This window comes from Somniosus microcephalus, chromosome 12 (assembly GCF_052327205.1).
Source record: "Somniosus microcephalus isolate GS21.2 chromosome 12, FLI_Smic_1.0, whole genome shotgun sequence".
NCBI lineage: Eukaryota > Metazoa > Chordata > Chondrichthyes > Squaliformes > Somniosidae > Somniosus > Somniosus microcephalus.
The window spans coordinates 104295428-104314783 of NC_140998.1; the positions used below are offsets into that span (position 1 = coordinate 104295428).

Below are 19356 nucleotides of genomic sequence, written 5' to 3' on the forward strand. Positions count from 1 at the left end.
ATGCCAGATAATTTTCATGTTATATATTTGAACCCTGAGAAAGACCACCGGAAACTTTGTGATATCCGGCACTGACGGGGCCGAGCTGTTGCCGTCCTATCAAAACTGCCGGGCAAACCAGCGCTAATGTTAAAACATATGGAAGCTTTTGAGCTCCGTATCTAGCAACAAACCCTGTTACTTAGCAACAGCTTCTAAACAGTCGGCCGTAGCTTGCAAGCGTCTCTGTAGCTAAGCAACAGCTTTAGCTAGATCTTGCAGAGCCTGACTGGTGGGAAAAAGAAGCAACGAAAAGAAAAAAAACTCTCTGAACCGACTCTTGAATTTTGCCGGTGGCTTGAGCATTCTGGATAGTTAACCTCCGGATAAACCAAAGTTTCCTGTACTTTTGCTGTAGACAGTAATCATAGAATCATAGAAATTTATGGCACAGAAGGAGGGCCTTTGACCCATTGTGTCTGTGTTGGCTGAAAGAGTTATCCAGCCCAATCCCATTTTCCAGCTCTTGGCCCGTAGCCTTGTAGGTTACGGCACTTCAAGTGCATATCCAAGTACTTTTTAAATGTGAAGAGTGTTTCTGCCTCTACCACCCTATCAGACAGTGAGTCCCAGACCCCACCACCCTCTGGATTAAAAAAAAGTTTTCCAACTCTCCTCTAATCCTTCTACCCATTACTTTAAATCTAGGCCCCCTGGTTATTGACCTCTCTGCTAGAGGAAATAGGTCTGTCCTATCCGCTCTATCTAGGCCCCTCAATTTTATGGATACGACTGCTGCCAACGAACCGGAAGCTGTGTAGAAGCGTTGTGCGCTTCTAGCTCGTTGCGGGAGCGGGCTCGTTTAATTTTTTTTTAATGCCAGCGAGTGAGAGGGCTCTGGGGGAAAAACTGCCAGGGAGGGAGTGGGTTCTAGGGCAAACTGCCAGGAAGGAGCGGACTCTGGGGAAAACTGCCGGGGAGGGAGCGGGCTCTGGGGAAACTGCTGGGGAGGGAGCGGGCTCTGGGGAAAACTGCCGGGGTGGGAGCGGGTTCTGGGGCAAACTGCCGGAGCGGGTTCTGGGGCAAATTGCCGGGGCGGGAGCTGGTTCTGGGGCAAACTGCCAGGAAGGAGCGGGCTCTGGGGAAAACTGCCAGGGAGGGAGCGGGCTCTGGGGAAACTGCCGGGAGGGAGCGGGCTCTGGGGAAAACTGCCGGGAAGTAGTAGGCTCTGGGGAAAACTGCCAGGGAGGGAGTGGGCTCTGGGGAAACTGCTGGGGAGGGAGCGGGCTCTGGGGAAAACTGCCGGAGCGGGAGCTGGTTCTGGGGCAAACTGCCGGGGCGGGAGCGGGCTCTGGGGAAAACTGCCAGGGAGGGAGCGGGCTCTGGGGAAACTGCCAGGGAGGGAGCGGGCTCTGGGGAAACTGCCGGAGCGGGCTCTGGGGAAAACTGCCAGGGAGGGAGCGGGCTCTGGGGAAAGCTGCCGGGGCGGGAGCGGGCTCTGGGGAAAGCTGCCGGGAAGGAGCGGGCTCGGGGGAAAGCTGCCGCCGCCTCTTGTTGAACTTGCTTCGTACTGGCTAAAAAAGTTCTCCTGAATGTATTTCAAGAATTCTGTGCCCTCTATACCTTTTGCACTGATTCTATCCCAGTTACAGGAAACTCTCTTTATCCGGGACCGGCGTGGTGCTGGTTTATCAAAAAGTCCGGATTAGAGAGTTATAATTAAAAGGTACGAGAGCTCCGTACACAGCAACAAATCCAGGCTTCCCTGTTGCTTAACAACAAGTGCAGAAACCCCCAATTACACAGCCAAGAATCAAGAAAAGGCCACTAATATGAAGAAAAACTTAACTGAACCTACTCCTGAATTTTGCCGGTTAACCGAGATTTCCGGTTGTTTGGGTGCCGGTAAATCGAGAGTTTCCTGTACTACTGTAAGATTCCAAATGATTAGAGTTTGACCTGTATTGGGGACTGTGATATAACTTTATTCAGCACAAGCAAGACACAATACATTACAGTATTCCAGCAGCAGTCTAGAGAATAAAACGTTTTTTGATTTTGAATATCAGTTTTTAAAATTGCATTCTGTTCAAACTTAATTGGGTTGTGCACACATTGTTAGCAATTAGTTTCAAATAACATTCTAAAATAAAATAGCTGTTTTGAATCAACTGTATTACAATGACCATAGTAACGCCTTTTATATCTGATTCATGTGCAAGTTCACCTAAATTATCATAAATTAGATTATTTTTCAAACCCTTATGCGCAGGTCTCCTTGGCCTTTGGTTTGTTTACTTTTAATTGGGCTCCACGGTATTGACACAAAAATCCCGTATTTGTTTTTGTACCATAAATGAGAGAAAAGTTTGTATGGCGGTTGCTTAATGCAGTTTGGCTTAGCTGGTTGGTTAGCTGAGAATGCAGCAATGTGGCCAGTACAGGCTTTTAAAAGTTTTAGGTACATTCAGATTGGCATTTCCTAGTGGATCCCATTGCTCTTTTCTTTCTCTCTCTCGTGGCATTAGTTTCCTCATGCTGGTTTGGAAACTTGGTTGCTGCTGCTCAGAAACCATTTCAGTAGTGGAATGAATACGAACTGATTGAAAGATGAATTGGGGAACAGAATGGGCATGTCCTCTTTGCCCTCCTCTACCAGTCCATGGAAAATTTCTTGCTAATGTCTCCAATGCACTTTTTTTTAAAATACTCTATTAGCAAAATAAAAAAATTACTTTTAACTTTTAGAACCTAAATAAAGTTGAAATATCAGCTAAACTAGATCTCTCTTTTTCAGTCCCAGTCTGATAGTGCTACTGATGGGGAGGACACGTCAAGATATAGAAACAAAACTGCACGAGAAATTGAAAAGATGCACAGGCAAAAGGAAGAAATGAAGGCAATAGGTATGCTCTGCCTCATTGTGCATCTGAAAGCGCAGGCAGTGGCATATTTCCAGACTTACCATCACTGCCACATAGTAATTTTCCATGCGGGAACATGAATGACGGGAGTTCAGCTTTGGATTCCATTTTTCCTTGTCTTCCCACTGGGGGGGGTGGTGGGGTGGAATGGACCACATTGGAGATGCAAGTAAGTAGTCATGGATGATTGACTGAATGTGGGGTTTGAAGGTTAAACAGGACACTAGGGGAGTGCATCTTTGAGAAGCATTGGGGATTGAACTAGAGGCTGAAGTCCACAGTTTCTGGTAGGAGCTGAATAAAGTGACTTCAATTTTGCCAGTATTGAGTTGAATGCCATAGCAAAATACTGTGGATGCTGGAAATCTGAAATAACAGAAAATGCTGGAAATACTCAGCAGGCCAGGCAGCATCCGTGGAGAAAGAAACGGAGTTAATGTTTAAGGTCGAAGACCCTTCGTCAGAACTGGAAATGTAACATAAGCAGGTGCAGAGACAGTGGGGTGAGGGGAGGAAGGAATTGAAAGAACATACTGTGAAAATGTTGCAAATGGGAATGGCAAAATCATACAGCATGAAAAATGGGGGCAGGAATTATCTGAAATTGTTGAACTCGATATGGAGTCTGGAAGGCTGTAAAGTGCCTAATCGAAGCTCTTCCTCGAGCTTGCATTGAGCTTCATTAGAACAATGTAATAGACCGAGGTCAGAGAGATCAGAGTGGGAGTGAAGTAGAGAATTAGTGACCGGCACCTTTCACCCCACCAGCCTCCACATTCAACGGATCATCCTCTGCCATTTCCCCAACCTCCAACGTGATCCCAACACATCTTCCCCCTCACCTCCCCTTTCAGCATTCCGAAGGGACCGCTTCCTCCGCGACACCCTGGCCCACTCCTCAATCACCCCTAACGGCCCTTTTCCTTCACCTGGCACCTTCCCGTGCAAACGCAGGAGATGCAACACATGCCCTTTTACCTCCTCCCTTCCCACTGTCCAGGGCCCCAAACACCCATTCCAGGTGAAACAGCGATTTACTTGTACTTCTTGCAATTTAATATACTGTATTCACTGCTCACGATGCGGTCTCCTCTACATTGGGGAGACCAAACGCAGATTGGGCAACCACTTTGTGGAACACCTCCGTTCAGTCCATAAGGGTGACCCTGAGCTTCCGGTCGCCTGTCACTTTAATTCTCTGCTTCACTCCCACTCTGATCTCTGTCCTCAGCCTATTACATTGTTCCAATGATGCTCAACGTAAGCTCGAGGAACAGCACCTCATCTTTCGATTAGGCACTTTACAGCCTTCTGGACGCAATATCGAGTTCAACAATTTCAGATAATAATCCCTGCCCCCATTTTTCATGCAGTATGATTTTGCCATTCCCATTTGCAACATTTTCACAGTATGTTCTTTCAATTCCTTCCTCCCCTCTTAAACCACCCCCCCCCCCCCCCCCCCGGGTCTCTGCACCTGCTTAATATCTGTTACATTTCCAGTTCTGATGAAGGGTCCCAGACCTGAAACGTTAACTCTGTTTCTCTCTCCACGGATGCTGCCTGGCCTGCTGAGTATTTCCAGCATTTTCTGTTTGAGTTGAATGCTGTTTTGACTTATTCCTGACAGGCATGATGGAGGTGGTGTCACAATGCCACAACTTTTATAAGCTTACCTTAGTATGCCATGAATGCTTACGGATAAATTAGCTGAGCGATGTAGATGATATAATGAGCCATGGCAGAGGAAGAGAAGCTCTTGCAGGGCATATGCTGGCTAAGCTGCGCCTGATAGTAATGGAACAGTGGGAGGTTGGTGCCAAAAATGTGGGCCACTCTGGGCAGGAAAAGTAGTTGGTCAACGTGTCAAAGGCTTTAGAGAGATTGAAGGCAGATGATGCATTACAGTCACAGGTAAGAGATCAATTATTCTAGGGCACATGGCTGTGGGCAGCAGAGATCAGACAGGGTTCAAAAGGAGAGGTGTTGCGTGCAGTTGGTTGCCAATAATATTTTCAGAGCTTTGAGAGAAAGGTTAGGGATAAGGTGAAAGGAATGGTGGGGTCAGTGATGACTAGTTTTGAAGAGGTCAATGTATACATTTCTGAAATCTGCCACGTTTATCACCAAAGTTTGTGCTGTTTCATTTGTGTTTTAAAAATAAAGTTTTCTACATTGTTAATTATTTCTATATTTCTATATTTCTCTGAAAGCAAAAAGGAGAAAAGAGGAACTAGCAACTGAGTTAAAGAAAAGAAAGGAGGTCTTGGAGGCTAAGAAGAAAGAAAAGGAGGACAAAGAAAAGAAAAAGGAAGAATTGAAGAAAATATTGGAGGAAGAGAAAATTAAAAGGAAAGAAGAAAAGGAACGCCAGAAGTTGGAGAAAGAGAAGGTAATGAGTGTAACACCTGCAGTAATGGTGTAAAATGCGGTCTGGGAATGAATTTTTGATGGCTGTATTTTGCTCAGTTTAAAAGGATTTTGCAAGTGACAACACATGGGTTGTACTTTTGCAGTGCTGTACACATTGTGCAAATTTCTTTGATTGAAAAATAACAAATGTGTTTGCACTAAGCTAATTTTTTCTGAATTTATGTGCAGTGGGAGACCTTAACACACTCCCGCTATCCTCCTTTCTCTTTTTTTCCCCCCCCCCCCCGCCATCCCCAAACAGTTCCCGAATACCCTTTAATTAATCTTCTGCTGATCATTTCTGTGTTTCATCAAGCTGGCAGGAGAAATTAAGTCCTGATTAATTTGGTTCAAAATGGTGTGTGGCAGAAATGACTGCATTTAAAAATGGGAACTGTGCTCACTTTATAAGTGGAATTATTATGGAAGACGGATTTTAGAAGGGCTTGCTGCATGTTATGAAAAGTTAATCTATTTTTTATTGGAACAATCTGACTAGGAAAGAGAAAAACTACGAGAAGAAAAGAGGAAATATGCAGAATATCTTAAAGAATGGAATAAGCCGCGTGAAGATATGGAATGTGAGGACTTAAAGGTACCCTTTTAATTCTACACTTTTTCTAGTAGTTCTATATATCCATCGATAATAGATTTTTAAAAATCCGTGAGTTGGTAACACCCAGTTCATTTGAAATTGGTGGACAATGGTAAATGCTGTGCTGTTCTTAGTCCCTCCACAGGATGGTGCTGCTACCTCTTTAAAAACAATATTACAAGAACCGTTGCTTCCTTCAGCTTCTTGCAGCAAGCACAGCTTTAATACAAATCATTTGTTCTGGCTAATCATGAGCCATGCCATGGGAAATTTAGTATATTAAATTTCTTGCAACTGCATGCACTTCCTGCTTTTTTTGACATTAACACCTTTTTAAATGGGTAATGCCTAGTACCATCTGCTAAAATTACCATTATACATTTCATTGTCATTCAGTCCTCCCTCCCATGCAAGTAATTCACATTGATATTTCATTATTCAGCAGTTTCCCCCCCCCCCCCCCCCCAAAACCTTTCCCTAAGCCAGGTAAATTAATTTGGTAGATTTTCATTTTTCCTCCTCCACTATGACTCCTGTTTTTCCCCCCACGGCCAAATTGTGTGCTGCTGGGTCCTATTCTGCCTTTATCTAGTATTTCCCTTGTGCATTTTACACCACCTTTCTGCTACTAGTGCTGTCAGCCGAGTGCTGTGTTGCTATTTTGTACTCTACTTTAAATTTAAACTTTTGATTATGCCCAGGTATCTTTTATGTTTAAAAGCTTTCCACTTTTAAATGAAAATGAAACTTAACATGGAAGTGTAGTCCCCACCACCTAAAACATCCATGTTTAAAATGGGCAGTCGCTTGTACAGGTCTAAAAGCAATAACCGTTATTCATTCGCAACATCAAAGTTTCCAGTTATGGCATCGTAAGTGCTCTGTTTCGGCCTGAAACATCTGTGCTTGCTCACATTCGCACCTTATTGAAGCTGACCACTTCCCTTAGGCTACGACAGCTTTGATAACTTAAAAAGAAAAGAAAGACTTGCACCTTTCATGAACTAAAGATGCCCCAAAATGCTTTACAGCCAATGAAGTACTTTACAATGAAGTATAGTCACTGTTAAAATGTAGGAAACGTGGCAGCCAATTTGCACACCGCAAGCTCCCACAATAGCAATGTGATAATGACCAAATAATCTGTTTGTTTTGTAATGTTGTTTGAGAGCCAAGTATTGGCCAGGACACCAGGGATAACCCCCCTGCTCTTCTTTTGAAATAGTGCCGTGGGATCTTTTGCATCCACCTGAGAGCAGATGGGGCCTCATTTTAATGTCTCATCCGAAATATGGCACCTCCGAAGGTGCAGCACTCCCTTGGCACTGCACTGGAGTGTCGCCCTAGACTATGTGCTCAAGTCTCTGGAGTGGGACTTGAAGCCACAACCTTCTGACTCAGAGGTCAGAGTGCTACCAACTGAACCACAGCTGACCCCTAAACATTGGTTCCTAGCTGTTTCTTCAGCCACTGCCTTTTTGTTAGTAATTCTTCCATTTTATTTTCCTCGTTATATTCGGTACTTGATTTCTGATCTCTTCCTTTTCCCTCTTCCGTTCGAGTAGTTGCTGCTCTCCGTTTTGCAACTGTCCAAGCTAAAATATGAAATCTGGTGTTCGTGTGGAATTGTGGGTGCAGTCCCTCAACTCTCTGAATTGCTGATGTGTAGAGCTTCTGATCACAGAATTTTGGGAATTAAATTTGCATGCCTTGGGTAGGGATAAAGATTGCAGTTCAGCATAACTTTCCCACTACTGTCAGAACCACACTTTCACCATTTCTCTCTTTGCAAATTTTTTGTTTAGACAGCTCCCTCCAATATCCCCATAACTCATCATATAAAATTCTGACAGGGCTAGACAGACTGGATGCAGGGAGGATGTTTCCCCTGGCTTGGGGGGGTCTAGAACGAGGGGTCACATTCTCCGGATACAGGGTAGGACATTTAGGACTGATGAGAAATTTCTTCATTCAGAGGGTGGTGAACCTGTGGAATTCTCTACCACACAAGGCTGTGGAGGCCAAGTCACTGAATATATTTAAGAAGGAGATAGATAGATTTCTAGACACAAAGGCATCAAGGGGTATGGGGAGAGAACGGGAATATGGTATTGAGCTAGAGGATCAGCCATGATATTGAATGGTGGAGCAGGCTCGAATGGCTGACTCCTGCACCTATTTTTTTCTATGTTTCTATAACTCAAAATTAACACTACCACGATATACCAACCATCGCATATATCTGGCAAATTGCATTTACACAAACGTGCCCGTTAGAAGCAGTGAGGATTGTAATTAAATGTTTAAACAGCCTCGCCACTGTTAAATGGGTGCTGAGGGGGATAATGTGGAGGAGGTGAAAGAATAGGAAATGGGGAGGAAGGCAGAGCAAGTGGGGTGTGAAATATGGGAGGTGGGGTGTGAAATACAGGAGGGGGGGCCAGGACAGGTGCAAGGGAGAGAGGTATCAAGGCAGTGGGACTGTGAAAAGGAAGAGATTGTGGTTGTGTTGGAAAGGTGATGTGCAGCGGAGAGGGAATGGTAAACAGTAAGGGAGACGGGAACATGAGGGTGATGGAGAAGTGAGTGGGACTAGATGAGGCAATGTAAAGGGACCTGTAGAGATCTACAAGCTGTATTTTCCCCACACTCGCTATTGGAAAATGCATCCTGTAGCCCTTGGGAGCTTTGTTCTCGACCATGCCATCTCTCCTCTGAAAAGAGCAGAAGGATACACGAGAAAAGGAGGAGGAAAAATAGCAACACAAAGATGGGACAGCTAAGAGAGACACCATGTGCTCTGACTTAACCAGAAGCACTGCCACAGGAAATCCACATGGAATATTTTAAGTGCATGCTGTATCATGGATGCAAAATTTGTTGATAACACCCCTATTAGAAAACCGCATATTCTCCATTTCACAATGAGCACTGCAATAGGACATCTGCTAGTATAATATGTTAAAATTCTTGTCATTTTTGTCATCTGTTACTTTGTTTCATGTCTGACACATTTTGATGCAGTGATGGTCTGTGTTATCCTCAAGACGGTGCTGCTACTATCTTAAGTGCAAGTTGACGTCTTTCCACACTTGAATAAATTAATTAATTGAATATTAAAATTAAGTACTCTGTTCCATAACCATCCATGGTATTGATGCTGAGACTGAATTTCATTGCTGCCAGCAATGTTTAAATAACTAAATGTCTGCGCAGCCATTGCAATTGTTGGTTGCTTGCTCCCCTTGCATTTAAAAATCGGTATTTTCTCCCCTGCTGGTACCAGCTCATACCTGAGGTTAGCTAAATAAATGGCTGTCATGTATGAATAGCTGTAGTTTTATCTGATTTTCAAAATTAATATTTTGGTGTCAACAATGTGTATATAAAAATTGTAGCTGCTGTCCTGCATTTCAAATGTTTTGGCTGTCATTCACAACATTGCACTTTATCCTCTGCCAGCCTTTTGTGCTGCTCCTTTTTACCCTGATGTAAACTAAATAAATAATTTGGCACCCTTGCCATTACAGGTACTGGCTGCTTATCCCCATTTAATTTCTTGTGAACCAATTTTCAATTTCAAGATTATTAAATAATTTTCCCCACAGAATTTGGAGGAAAAGTTACATTTAAAAGTTGTTTTTGTGTGTATTCACAAAAGCTTAAAGGAACTGAGATGAAAGGTAATTAATATATACTTGTTTAGTCTTTGTGGGAAATTAATGTTGGCTGCCTTTTATAATTGATAAACATCTCGCACCCATTGTTTTGGGGCAGTTCTTGGTCATGGGCATTCAGGAAGTGTCTGGCATGGAACATCACCTTGGGTGGTGAACACTGGGGAAGTTAAAAACCTGACACCTTTTTTCTTATGACCACTTAGTCATAAGAAGGCCATTTTTATCAGCAAGCAAATTTGTGATGACAAAACTGAAGAGTCCTGGTTGCTTTTGAATAAATATTGCAAAATGTTCATTACCTGAGTTTTTAAAACTCTTTTTTGATCAATAGGAGCTTCCAGTTCCAACACCTGTGAAGACCAGGTTACCATCAGAGCTTTTTGGTGATGCATTAATGGTTCTTGAGTTTCTGCATGCATTTGGAGAGCTGTTTGACCTCCAGGATGAGTTTCCAGATGGCATGACTCTAGGTAATGGTTCTGAATTATATGAAAAATGTAGTCCAAGTAAAATGTACAGTAATGGGTAGTACTGCCTACATTTCTACACCATGTTTATCCAACTGTAGATAACATTTGTATTTGTTCTTGGAATTTAAGTGATACTAGCAAAGTCCTATTTATTGCCTATCCCTAGTTGCCTTAGTGGTGGTGGTTGTATGCCTTATCCTTGAACTGCTGCATTTCTGTTGATAATGCTTCCACATTGCTGTTGGGTAGGGAGTTCCAGAATATCGACCCAGCAACAATGAAAAACGGTGATACGAGTCCAAGTTGGGGTGGTATGTGATTTGAAAATGGTGTTCCCACAACATTGCTGTTCTCGATGGTATGGGTTGCAGGGGAGGGGGTAACCTTGCTAAGTTGCTGCAGCGTATCTTGTAGATCGTACGTACTGCAGCCACACTGCACTGGTAGTGGAGGACATAGATATAGAGTCCAGTGGCAGATACACTGATAAAGGAAACTGTTGTGTCTGGGTGGTGTTGAGCTTCATCCATCATCATACCACACTCCTGACTTGAGCCTTCCAGATGGTGTATAGGCTTTTGAGAGGTCATGAGATGAGCTGCTCATCAAAGTGCCCAGCTCTTGTAGTCAATATGTTGATATGGCTGATCCATTTAAGTTTCTGAATTAACTTGTAATTACATTTTTCTTAGTTGTATGGCTTTTGGAGACTTCTCTGCTTAAGAACCCCTTGTCATGTTTGTTATGTTTCTTGGCAGTCATGTTGGGCCATAGTAAGAAATTGCATTCACTTATAAAGCTGCAGTGTTCTGTAATTTGGATGAGTGGATTAGAGCTAAAGCAGCCTACTTTTAGGGGGGAAACTCCTCTTGCAAATATTGTTTATAATAAGAGGACAAAACAGCTGCAAGTTTCATCAATAAAACCTTCTTGTGCTCTTTGTCTATTGTTCCTGAGTGCTAGACATTTGAAGTGAAGTGAAATTCAGTACTGTTCCTCTAACTTGCTTTATTGGCATTAAAATTAAGGTTGCAAGATATATTGCCATTTATTTCCAATCTGATGGTTTGTTTCTGATTAATTCACAGAAAGCCTAGAGGAAGCGCTTGTTGGAAATGACACTGAGGGGCCACTCTGTGAATTGCTGTTTTTTTTCCTTACTGCAATCTTTCAGGCACATGCTGAGGAAGAGGAAGAAGTAGCCAAAGAACAGTTAAAAGAGGCTGATCCAAAAGGTTAGAGATTGCTCTGTGCCTGGTACGAAGTTATTTCCTAAAGCAGCATAACCAGCAAATTACGCTGACGTTTACGTTGAACTTCCTGTCGGCTGGTTATGCCAAAATCTCCCGAGAATCTCATTGGCATATGTGAAGACCAGCATAAAACAAGTGGAAATAGCATAAAGTGGAAATAGCATAAACAATCAGGGCCTGAGGAAAATGCCAAAGTTACACCATATTCCTTCTTTAAGTCCCTCTTTTTATGCATGGAAATTTAAGTCTGAAACCCTCAAACCATGATTTATGCACCTTGGGCACATAATTTTTAAGAAAATGCAATTGTGGGAGTTTTCAATTTTTTTTAGTGCCATTCTGATGTCATCATGATGCATTCAAAAATGTAGAAAATTAATTGTAGGTCTCTGAGGAGAAATATATTTGTATTAAAATCACAAAACACTAGCAATATGACTTTGGGTCCTGTTGCACTTAAAATTGTAGGCATAAATTGATAACCCATTGAGAATTGGTGGACATTTGCGTGAGCAAGAGGCAGAGCTAGGTTAATGAGTGGCAGAGTTTTCATGGAATTGGCTTAAATGATCAATGAAGATCATGCATGGCATAAAAACAGCTGTTAGTCAATCACGCCTGGATTTCCTCTATCGTTTGCACCATTGTTTCAGTGCAAGTTTCCAGCAAATTCCAGTCTTTGTATTGGGAGCTCTAGGTCTTATTGGGGCAGCTTTGTGACTATAGTTTGAAAATGCAGTTTTCACTAGTTTTGTTGGTTTCATTGCTGTTTGGCAACTTAATGGTGGATGTTGCAAAATGAAGCAATGGAAGTTATAATTTTAAGCTTGTACTGGTTTAAATTTGCACTGGGCTCCTAATTTGTTTTAAATGGATATTTTTTTTCCTGTCGTCTTCCTACCTCTAATTTTATAATTCTGCTACTCCCAATCCTGACACTTGGCAGAATCTACAAATAAGCTTGAATTTCAGTGTACTGTTTTTATTGGAGAAGGGGGAAGAGACTGCACAGAATTGAAAAGCAACCTGATATTTTGCATAGATGCAGTCAGCTTGGTAATTAAACCTATCTTGGCATAATGTGGTTTCAAAATGCAGTATTTTTAGTAATTTTGCTCAGAAGTTGTGTTCTTGAACCTGCCTTTGATTATTGATCCTGTGCATAACCAATGGAACCTCTGAAACATGTGGATTTTGTTTACAGATTTAACAGATGCTCTGGATGAAGATCTAGATTCTACCAAATGCGCGGTCGCTGCAGTTGCCGCTTTTGCAGCTGCATGGCCTCAGCTCTACCAAGGTGCTTTTTAATTTTCATTCCCGTTTGTATTTGTAGTGGGAAAAAATGGCTTTAGTTTAACAGCCTTATGATCACCTAAATGTTTTCCCACTTGTTTATTGAAGGCTGCACATTGCGTGATTTGGATCTTGACAGCTGCACGCTGTCTGAAATCCTCCGCCTTCACATCCTGGCAGCAGGGGCAGATGTGACACCAGCAAATGCAAAGTATCGATACCAGCAACAAGGTGGATTTGATGCCACAGATAATGCCTGCGTCGAATTCAGGCTGAGTAATCCAGGACTTTTGAAGAAACTAACAAATACTCCAGTGTACGATTTGACATCTGGTAATGAAGACATTGGACAAAAATACATTTTAAACTTTTTTTTTTCTTGATATCCGTATTTGTTACTCTTACAAAAGTTTGGTTCATTTCTCGTTCAGTTCTTAAGAACGATAGTTTGTTCAGTTATTGCATAATTGAGAGCTTATAATTTAGTTATATCAGAAATCAAAAGTTGCCGCTTCTGTAAAGTTTTCAAAGAAACTAAAGTGTGCAGGGCTATGCACTTGTACTTTCTTTTACATGATCATTTATGCCATCAAAAAGTGAAAAATAAATTGTTAGAATGTGTCAGTAAGCACAAAACTTAAAATGCATGTGCATGTTGTAATTACTTTTTCTTCTTTTGTCAGCGGAGAAGCTGAAGGTACTGCATGCTCTGTGTGGCCAACTGCTAACTCTGGTTTCCACAAGGGATTTCATTGAAGATAATGTGGAGATTTTGAAGCAGGCCAGGCAGGAATTTAGGGAACTGAAAGCTGAACAACACCGCAGAGGGAGAGAAGAGGCTGCAGCAAGGTATGGGTGAAATACACAAACACCTAGTACAAGTTGCTACAGACTAGATATGTTATTGCAATCAGTGAATAAGTTACTTAATTACATGCCGCTATTGTGCATGCAAGAGCTGGTATTTACATAATGCCTTTCATGGCCTCGGGCTGTTCCAATCCAGTTCACAGCAAATTAATTACTTTTGGGACATAGTCACAGTTATGTTGGCAACATGACTGCCAACTTGCAAATGGCAAGGTACCAACAAATGAAATGAATGGCCAGTTAATCAGTTTTTGGTGGTGTTGGTTGAGGGAGGAATTTTGACCAGGACACACAAATCCCTGCTGTTCAACGATAGCGGAAGCAGCATGCTATAGACAGGGCTAAGCGATCCCACACTCAACAGATCAAAGCTCTGCAGTCCTGCCTTCTCCAGTCATGAATGGTGGTGGACCATTAAACAACTAACGGGAGGAGGAGGCTCCATGAATATCACCATCCTCAATGATGGAGCCCAGCACGTGAGTGCAAAAGACGAGGCTAAAGCATTTGCAACCATCTTCAGCCAGAAGTGCCAAGTGGATGATCCATATCTGCCTCCTCCCGAGGTCCCCACCATCACAGAAGCCAATCTTCAGCCAATTCGATTCAGTCCACGTGATATCAAGAAACGGCTGAGCGCACTGGATACAGCAAAGGCTATGGGCCCCGACAACATCCCGGCTATCGTGTTGAAGACTTGTGCTCCAGAACTAGCCGCACCTCTAGCCAAGCTGTTCCAGTACAGCTACAACACTGGCATCTATCCAACAATGTAGAAAACTGCCCAGGTATGTCCTGTCCACAAAAAGCAGGACAAATCCAATCTGGCCAATTACTGCCCTATCAGTCTATTTTCAATCATCAGCAAAGTAATGGAAGATGTCATCGACCGTGCTATCAAGTGGCACTTACCAATAACCTGCTCGCTGATGCCCAGTTTGGGTTCCGCCAAGACCACTCTGCTCCCGATCTCATTACAGCCTTGGTCCAAACATGGACAAAGCTGAATTCCAGAGAAGTGAGAGTGACTGCCCTTGACATCAAGACAGCATTTGACCGAGTTTGGCATGAAGGATCTCTAGTAAAACTGAAGTCAATGGTAATCGGGGGGGGTGGGGAGAGAAACACTCCATTGGCTGGAGTCATACCTAGCACAAAGGAAGATGGTTGTGAAGGTCAATTATCACAGCCCCAGGATATCATTGCAGGAGGTTCCTCAGGGCAGTGTCTTAGGCCCAACCATCTTCAGCTGCTTCATCAATCACATTCCCTCCAACATAAGGTCAGAAATGGGGGTGTTTGCTGATGACGGCAGTGTTCAGTGCCGTTCATAACTGCTCAGATAATGAAGCAGTCCGTGCCCAATTGCAACAAGACCTGAACGACGTTCAAACTTGGGCTGATAAGTGGCAGCTAACATTCGCACCACAGAAGTGCCAGGCAATGACTATCTCCAACAAGCGAGAGTCTAACCACTGCCCCATGACATTCAATGGCATTAGCATCACTGAATCTCCCACCATCAACATCCTGGGGGTCACCATTGACCAGAAACTTAACTGGACCAGCCACATAAATATTGTGGTAACAAGAGCAGGTCAGAGGCTAGGTATTCTGCGGCGAGTGTCTCACCTCCTGACTCCCCAAAGCCTTTCCACCATCTACAAGACACAAGTCAGGAGTGTGATGGAATACTCTCCACATACCTGGATGAGTGCAGCTCCAACAACACTCAAAAAGCTCGACACCATCCAGGACAAAGCAGCCTGCTTGATTGGCACCTCATCCACCACCTTAAACATTCACTTCCTCCACCACTGACGTACCATGGCTGCAGTGTGTACCATCTACAAGATGCACTACAGCAACTCACCAAGGCTTCTTCGGCAGCACCTCCCAAACCCACGACCTCTTCCACCTAGAAGGACAAGGGCAGCAGACGCATGGGGGGGGGAACACCACCACCACCTCCAAGTTGCACGGCATTCCTGACTTAGAAGTATATCGCCGATTCTTCATAGTCACTGGGTCAAAATCCTGGCATTCCCTACCTAACAGCCCTGCGGGAGTACCTTCACCACATGGACTGCAGCGGTTCAAGAAAGCGGCTCACCACCACCTCCTCGAGGGCAATTAGGGATGGGCAATAATTGCTGGCCTTGCCAGCGACGCCCACATCCCATAAATGAATTTTTTAAAATGCCACCTGAACAAGCAGACTGCATCTCTAACAATGCAGCACTCTAAGTTCGGCTAGATTGTTTGCAATTGGGCTACAACCGTTTGACTCTGAGGCATGCTAAACAAGTCACTTCTGGCAATTGCATCCACTCTGCACATTTGCAATGAAGTCTGTGTAGACCTTTCTCTGTACTGAAGCAGGTGTAATTCTAAATAGCATCTTCGTAGTAAATTATTCAATTCTACTAAATTATATACAGTAATTTTGTTTTCTTAACGGCCTCTCCTCACTTGGGACATGTCTTGTAAGCATAGTGTATTCTTTCTTTGAAGAAGCTATTAGAGTTTTCAGTTACAATTTTTTTATTTTAATGTTCGTTTTACACTACTACCACAGAAATTTATAAGTGGACGCTTGCAAATTAATTATTTGTGATGACATTTGACTAAAATCATGCGTTTGTCTGAGGCTTTTAAATAAGTGGCTTCCAGCATCAAATTTTGCATTTGTTTTGAAAATGCATATGCTGGAGATTTGTTTCAGTGGCATAGAACACTGCTGTCTGGATCTCTTTCCTCTTGCCACCTTACTGCAACTACTCCTGCCTCTTAGTTTTTTTTTGTTTAAATCCAGCTTGAAACCTGCATTCTTTACTCATTGAAGAACAGGAAAAATATCTTATCTATTTCAATGTAGAAAGGATAGCCTAACTGCTACCACTTTGCCACAAGAAAGTGCTAAGTTTCAGGCTGTTTTCTTCCACATAGCCTTTAGATAGTGAAATTAAACTTTAGAAAGTGAAATTAAACTTAACATCATTTTACAGATATCGCAAGAAAAAAGAAGAGCGACTGAAAGAACAAGAACAAAAGATCAAGGATAGACATGACCGGATAAAAGAAGAGGAACAGAGAAACTCAAAAGGAAATGCAATGTAAGTTTTGTTTTTAATGCTGGCTCATTAAAGCAATATTACACACATCTGGTGTGAGGAGCAAGGGAAAGTGCATTTTGGAAACTTCTACATTCTGATGAGCTGGACAAAAAGAATTATGATCAAAGTACAGAGCTAAGTTGCGCTTTAGGCTTAACTTATGGTCGTGACTACAATCTAAAATGTGCTAGGTGGTAAACCACAGGGATTGTGCACTGTGGCCCTAAACATACTTCTATGCTGCTTTATAATTGTTAGCCAACAAATCTGCATTAAATGATTGCGCATGCCACCCTCCACCCCCAACCAGTACTGTGTAAATGTCAAATGGTTAAAAATCTAGTACTTTGCTTGTTGCGTAGCTACCAGTGCTTTTAACCCATTCGGTTTACCAGGATATAAAAGGCAAATTTGATGGAACAGGAATGCTATTCTGCTAATTAAAAAAAAACTAAATGAATTGCAATTTAAAAAAAAATTGTCAATAGACTCCACGTCGCCCAATTTATCTGTTAAAAAGTATTCAACAGCTTGCATCTCTATACTTTTTGTTGCAGGAACCCATCTCAAAGTGCTTAATGTTAGGGAGGGGGGGAAAAAAGACAGAGCAGGACAGAAAACAACATTAGAGATGTCGGTCGAAGTGGAAAAGGTAGAAGCAATGGAAGGGGTGAAAATTGATACAGGATGTACTAGAAAGGCTGGGTATGCTTAGAGTGGATAAGTCGCCTGGTCCAGATGGCTTGCATCCTGGATTGCTAAGGGAATTGGGGTAGGAGATAGCGGAAGGGTTTGCCATAATTTTCCAATCTTCCCTAGATGCAGGGGAGGTGCCTGAGGATTGGAAAGTGGCAAAAGTGACACCATTGTTCAAGAAAGGGTGCAAGGACAATCCTAGTAACTACAGGCCTGTCAGTTTAACATCAGTGGTGGGTAAAGTTTTACAAACAATAATCAAGGAAAAAATTAACGGGCATTTGGAGAGGTTTACGCTAATTAAGGAGAGCTAACGCTGATTTGTAAAAGGCAGATCGTGTTTGACTAACCCAATTGAATTTTTTGATGAAGTAACGGAGGATTGATGAAGGGAATGCAATGGATGTTGTCTACATGGATCTTAGGAAGACGTTTGACAAAGTACCACATAGAAGGCTGGTTAATGAAATTGAGGCTCATGGAATAGGTGGGTCAGTGGATAAGGAATTGGCTTAAGGACAGAAAACTGCTAGTTGTGGTAAATGGTTGTTTTTCAGACTGGCGGATGGTAGCCAGTGGTGTTCCCCAAGGGTCAGTGCTGGGGCCACTGCTTTTTTTTTTGATATATATAAATGACCTGGATATTGGAATACAGAGTAGAATTTCTTAATTTGCCAATGACACCAAACTTGGGGGGGCTGGCAAACCGTGATGATACCAATCGGCTGCAACTGGACATAGAAAGGTGGGCTGACAAGTGGCAGATGGAATTTAATACAGAGAAGTAAGGTGATGCATTTTGGCAGAAGGAATAGGGAGAGGCAATATACACTTAACAGCACCGTTTTAAAGTGTGCAGGGACAGAGGGACCTGTGAGTTAATGTGCATAGGTCCCTGAAGGTGGCAGGACATATTGAGAGAGTGGTTAACAAAGCATATGGGATCTTGGGCTTCATAAATGGAGGTATTGAGTACAGAAGTAGAGAAGTTATGCTGAATCTTTATAAAGTGCTGGTCAGGCCACAACTGGAGTATTGCATCCAGGAAAAGGAGGTGGGGTAACATTGCTGGTTAAAGAGGGGATTAACACAATTGAAAGGAAGGATATTAGCTCTGATGATGTGGAATCTGTATGGGTAGAACTGAGAAATACCAAAGGGCAGAAAACGTTAGTGGGAGTGGTGTATAGACCCCCAAACAATAATGCAGAGGTTGGGGATGGCATTAAAAGGGAAATTAGAGAAGCGTGCAATAAGGGCACAGCAGTCATCATGGGTGACTTTAATCTACATATAGATTGGGCTAACCAAATTAGTAACAATACTGAGGAGGAATTCCTGGAGTGTATACGGGATGCTTTCCTGGACCAATATGCCGAGGAACCAACTAGGGATCAGGCCATCTTAGACTGGGTATTATGCAATGAGAGAGGATTAATTAGCAATCTTGTGCGAGGCCCCTTGGGTCGGAGCGATCATATGATAGAATTCTTCATTAAGATGGAGAGTGAAGTAGTTGACTCCGAGACTAAGGTCCTGAATTTAAATAAAGGGAGCTATGATGGTATGAGACGCGAGTTGGGTAGGATTGATTGGCGAATGTCACTCAAAGGGTTGACGGTGGATAGGCAATGGCAAACATTCAAAGATCGCATGGATGAACTACAGAATTTGTTTATCCCAGTTTGGTATAAAATTAATTTAAAAAGGTGACTCAACTGTGGCTAACAAGGGAAAATAGGGATAACAAGATCCAAAGAGAGGACATAGAAATTGGCCAAAAAAAGCAGCAAACCTGAGGATTGGGAGCAGTTTAGGATTCAGCAAAGGAGGACAAAGGGATTAATTTAAGAGGAGGAAAATAGATTATGAAATAAGCTTGCAGGGAACATAAAAACTGACTGTAAAAGCTTTTATAGATATGTGAAGAGAAAAAGATTGGTGAAGTCAAGCGTAGGTCCCTTACAGTCAGAATCAGGGGAATTTATAATGGGGAACAAAGAAATGGCAGACCAATTATAAATACATATTTTGGTTCTGTCTTCACAAAGGAGGACACAAATAA

The 19356-nt window shown here is 42.7% G+C and overlaps 1 protein-coding gene across 5 annotated transcripts in view; it reads left to right on the forward strand.

Annotated features, from left to right (window-relative positions):
- The window catches only part of baz1a (bromodomain adjacent to zinc finger domain, 1A), a 112155-nt gene that overhangs the window by 15104 nt on the left and 77695 nt on the right, over positions 1 to 19356 (forward strand). For all 5 annotated transcript variants that reach the window (XR_015080275.1, XM_086003367.1, XM_086003365.1 and 2 more), the window contains exons 8-16: positions 2777 to 2885; positions 5117 to 5295; positions 5815 to 5910; positions 9922 to 10060; positions 11149 to 11295; positions 12518 to 12613; positions 12718 to 12942; positions 13293 to 13458; positions 16488 to 16595. Coding sequence is in view for 4 of the 5 variants with exons in the window: in XM_086003367.1 (XP_085859493.1) it covers positions 2777 to 2885; positions 5117 to 5295; positions 5815 to 5910; positions 9922 to 10060; positions 11149 to 11295; positions 12518 to 12613; positions 12718 to 12942; positions 13293 to 13458; positions 16488 to 16595 (1265 nt within the window). In the remaining variant the exon portion in view is untranslated. The remainder of the gene's footprint in view (positions 1 to 2776; positions 2886 to 5116; positions 5296 to 5814; positions 5911 to 9921; positions 10061 to 11148; positions 11296 to 12517; positions 12614 to 12717; positions 12943 to 13292; positions 13459 to 16487; positions 16596 to 19356) is intronic.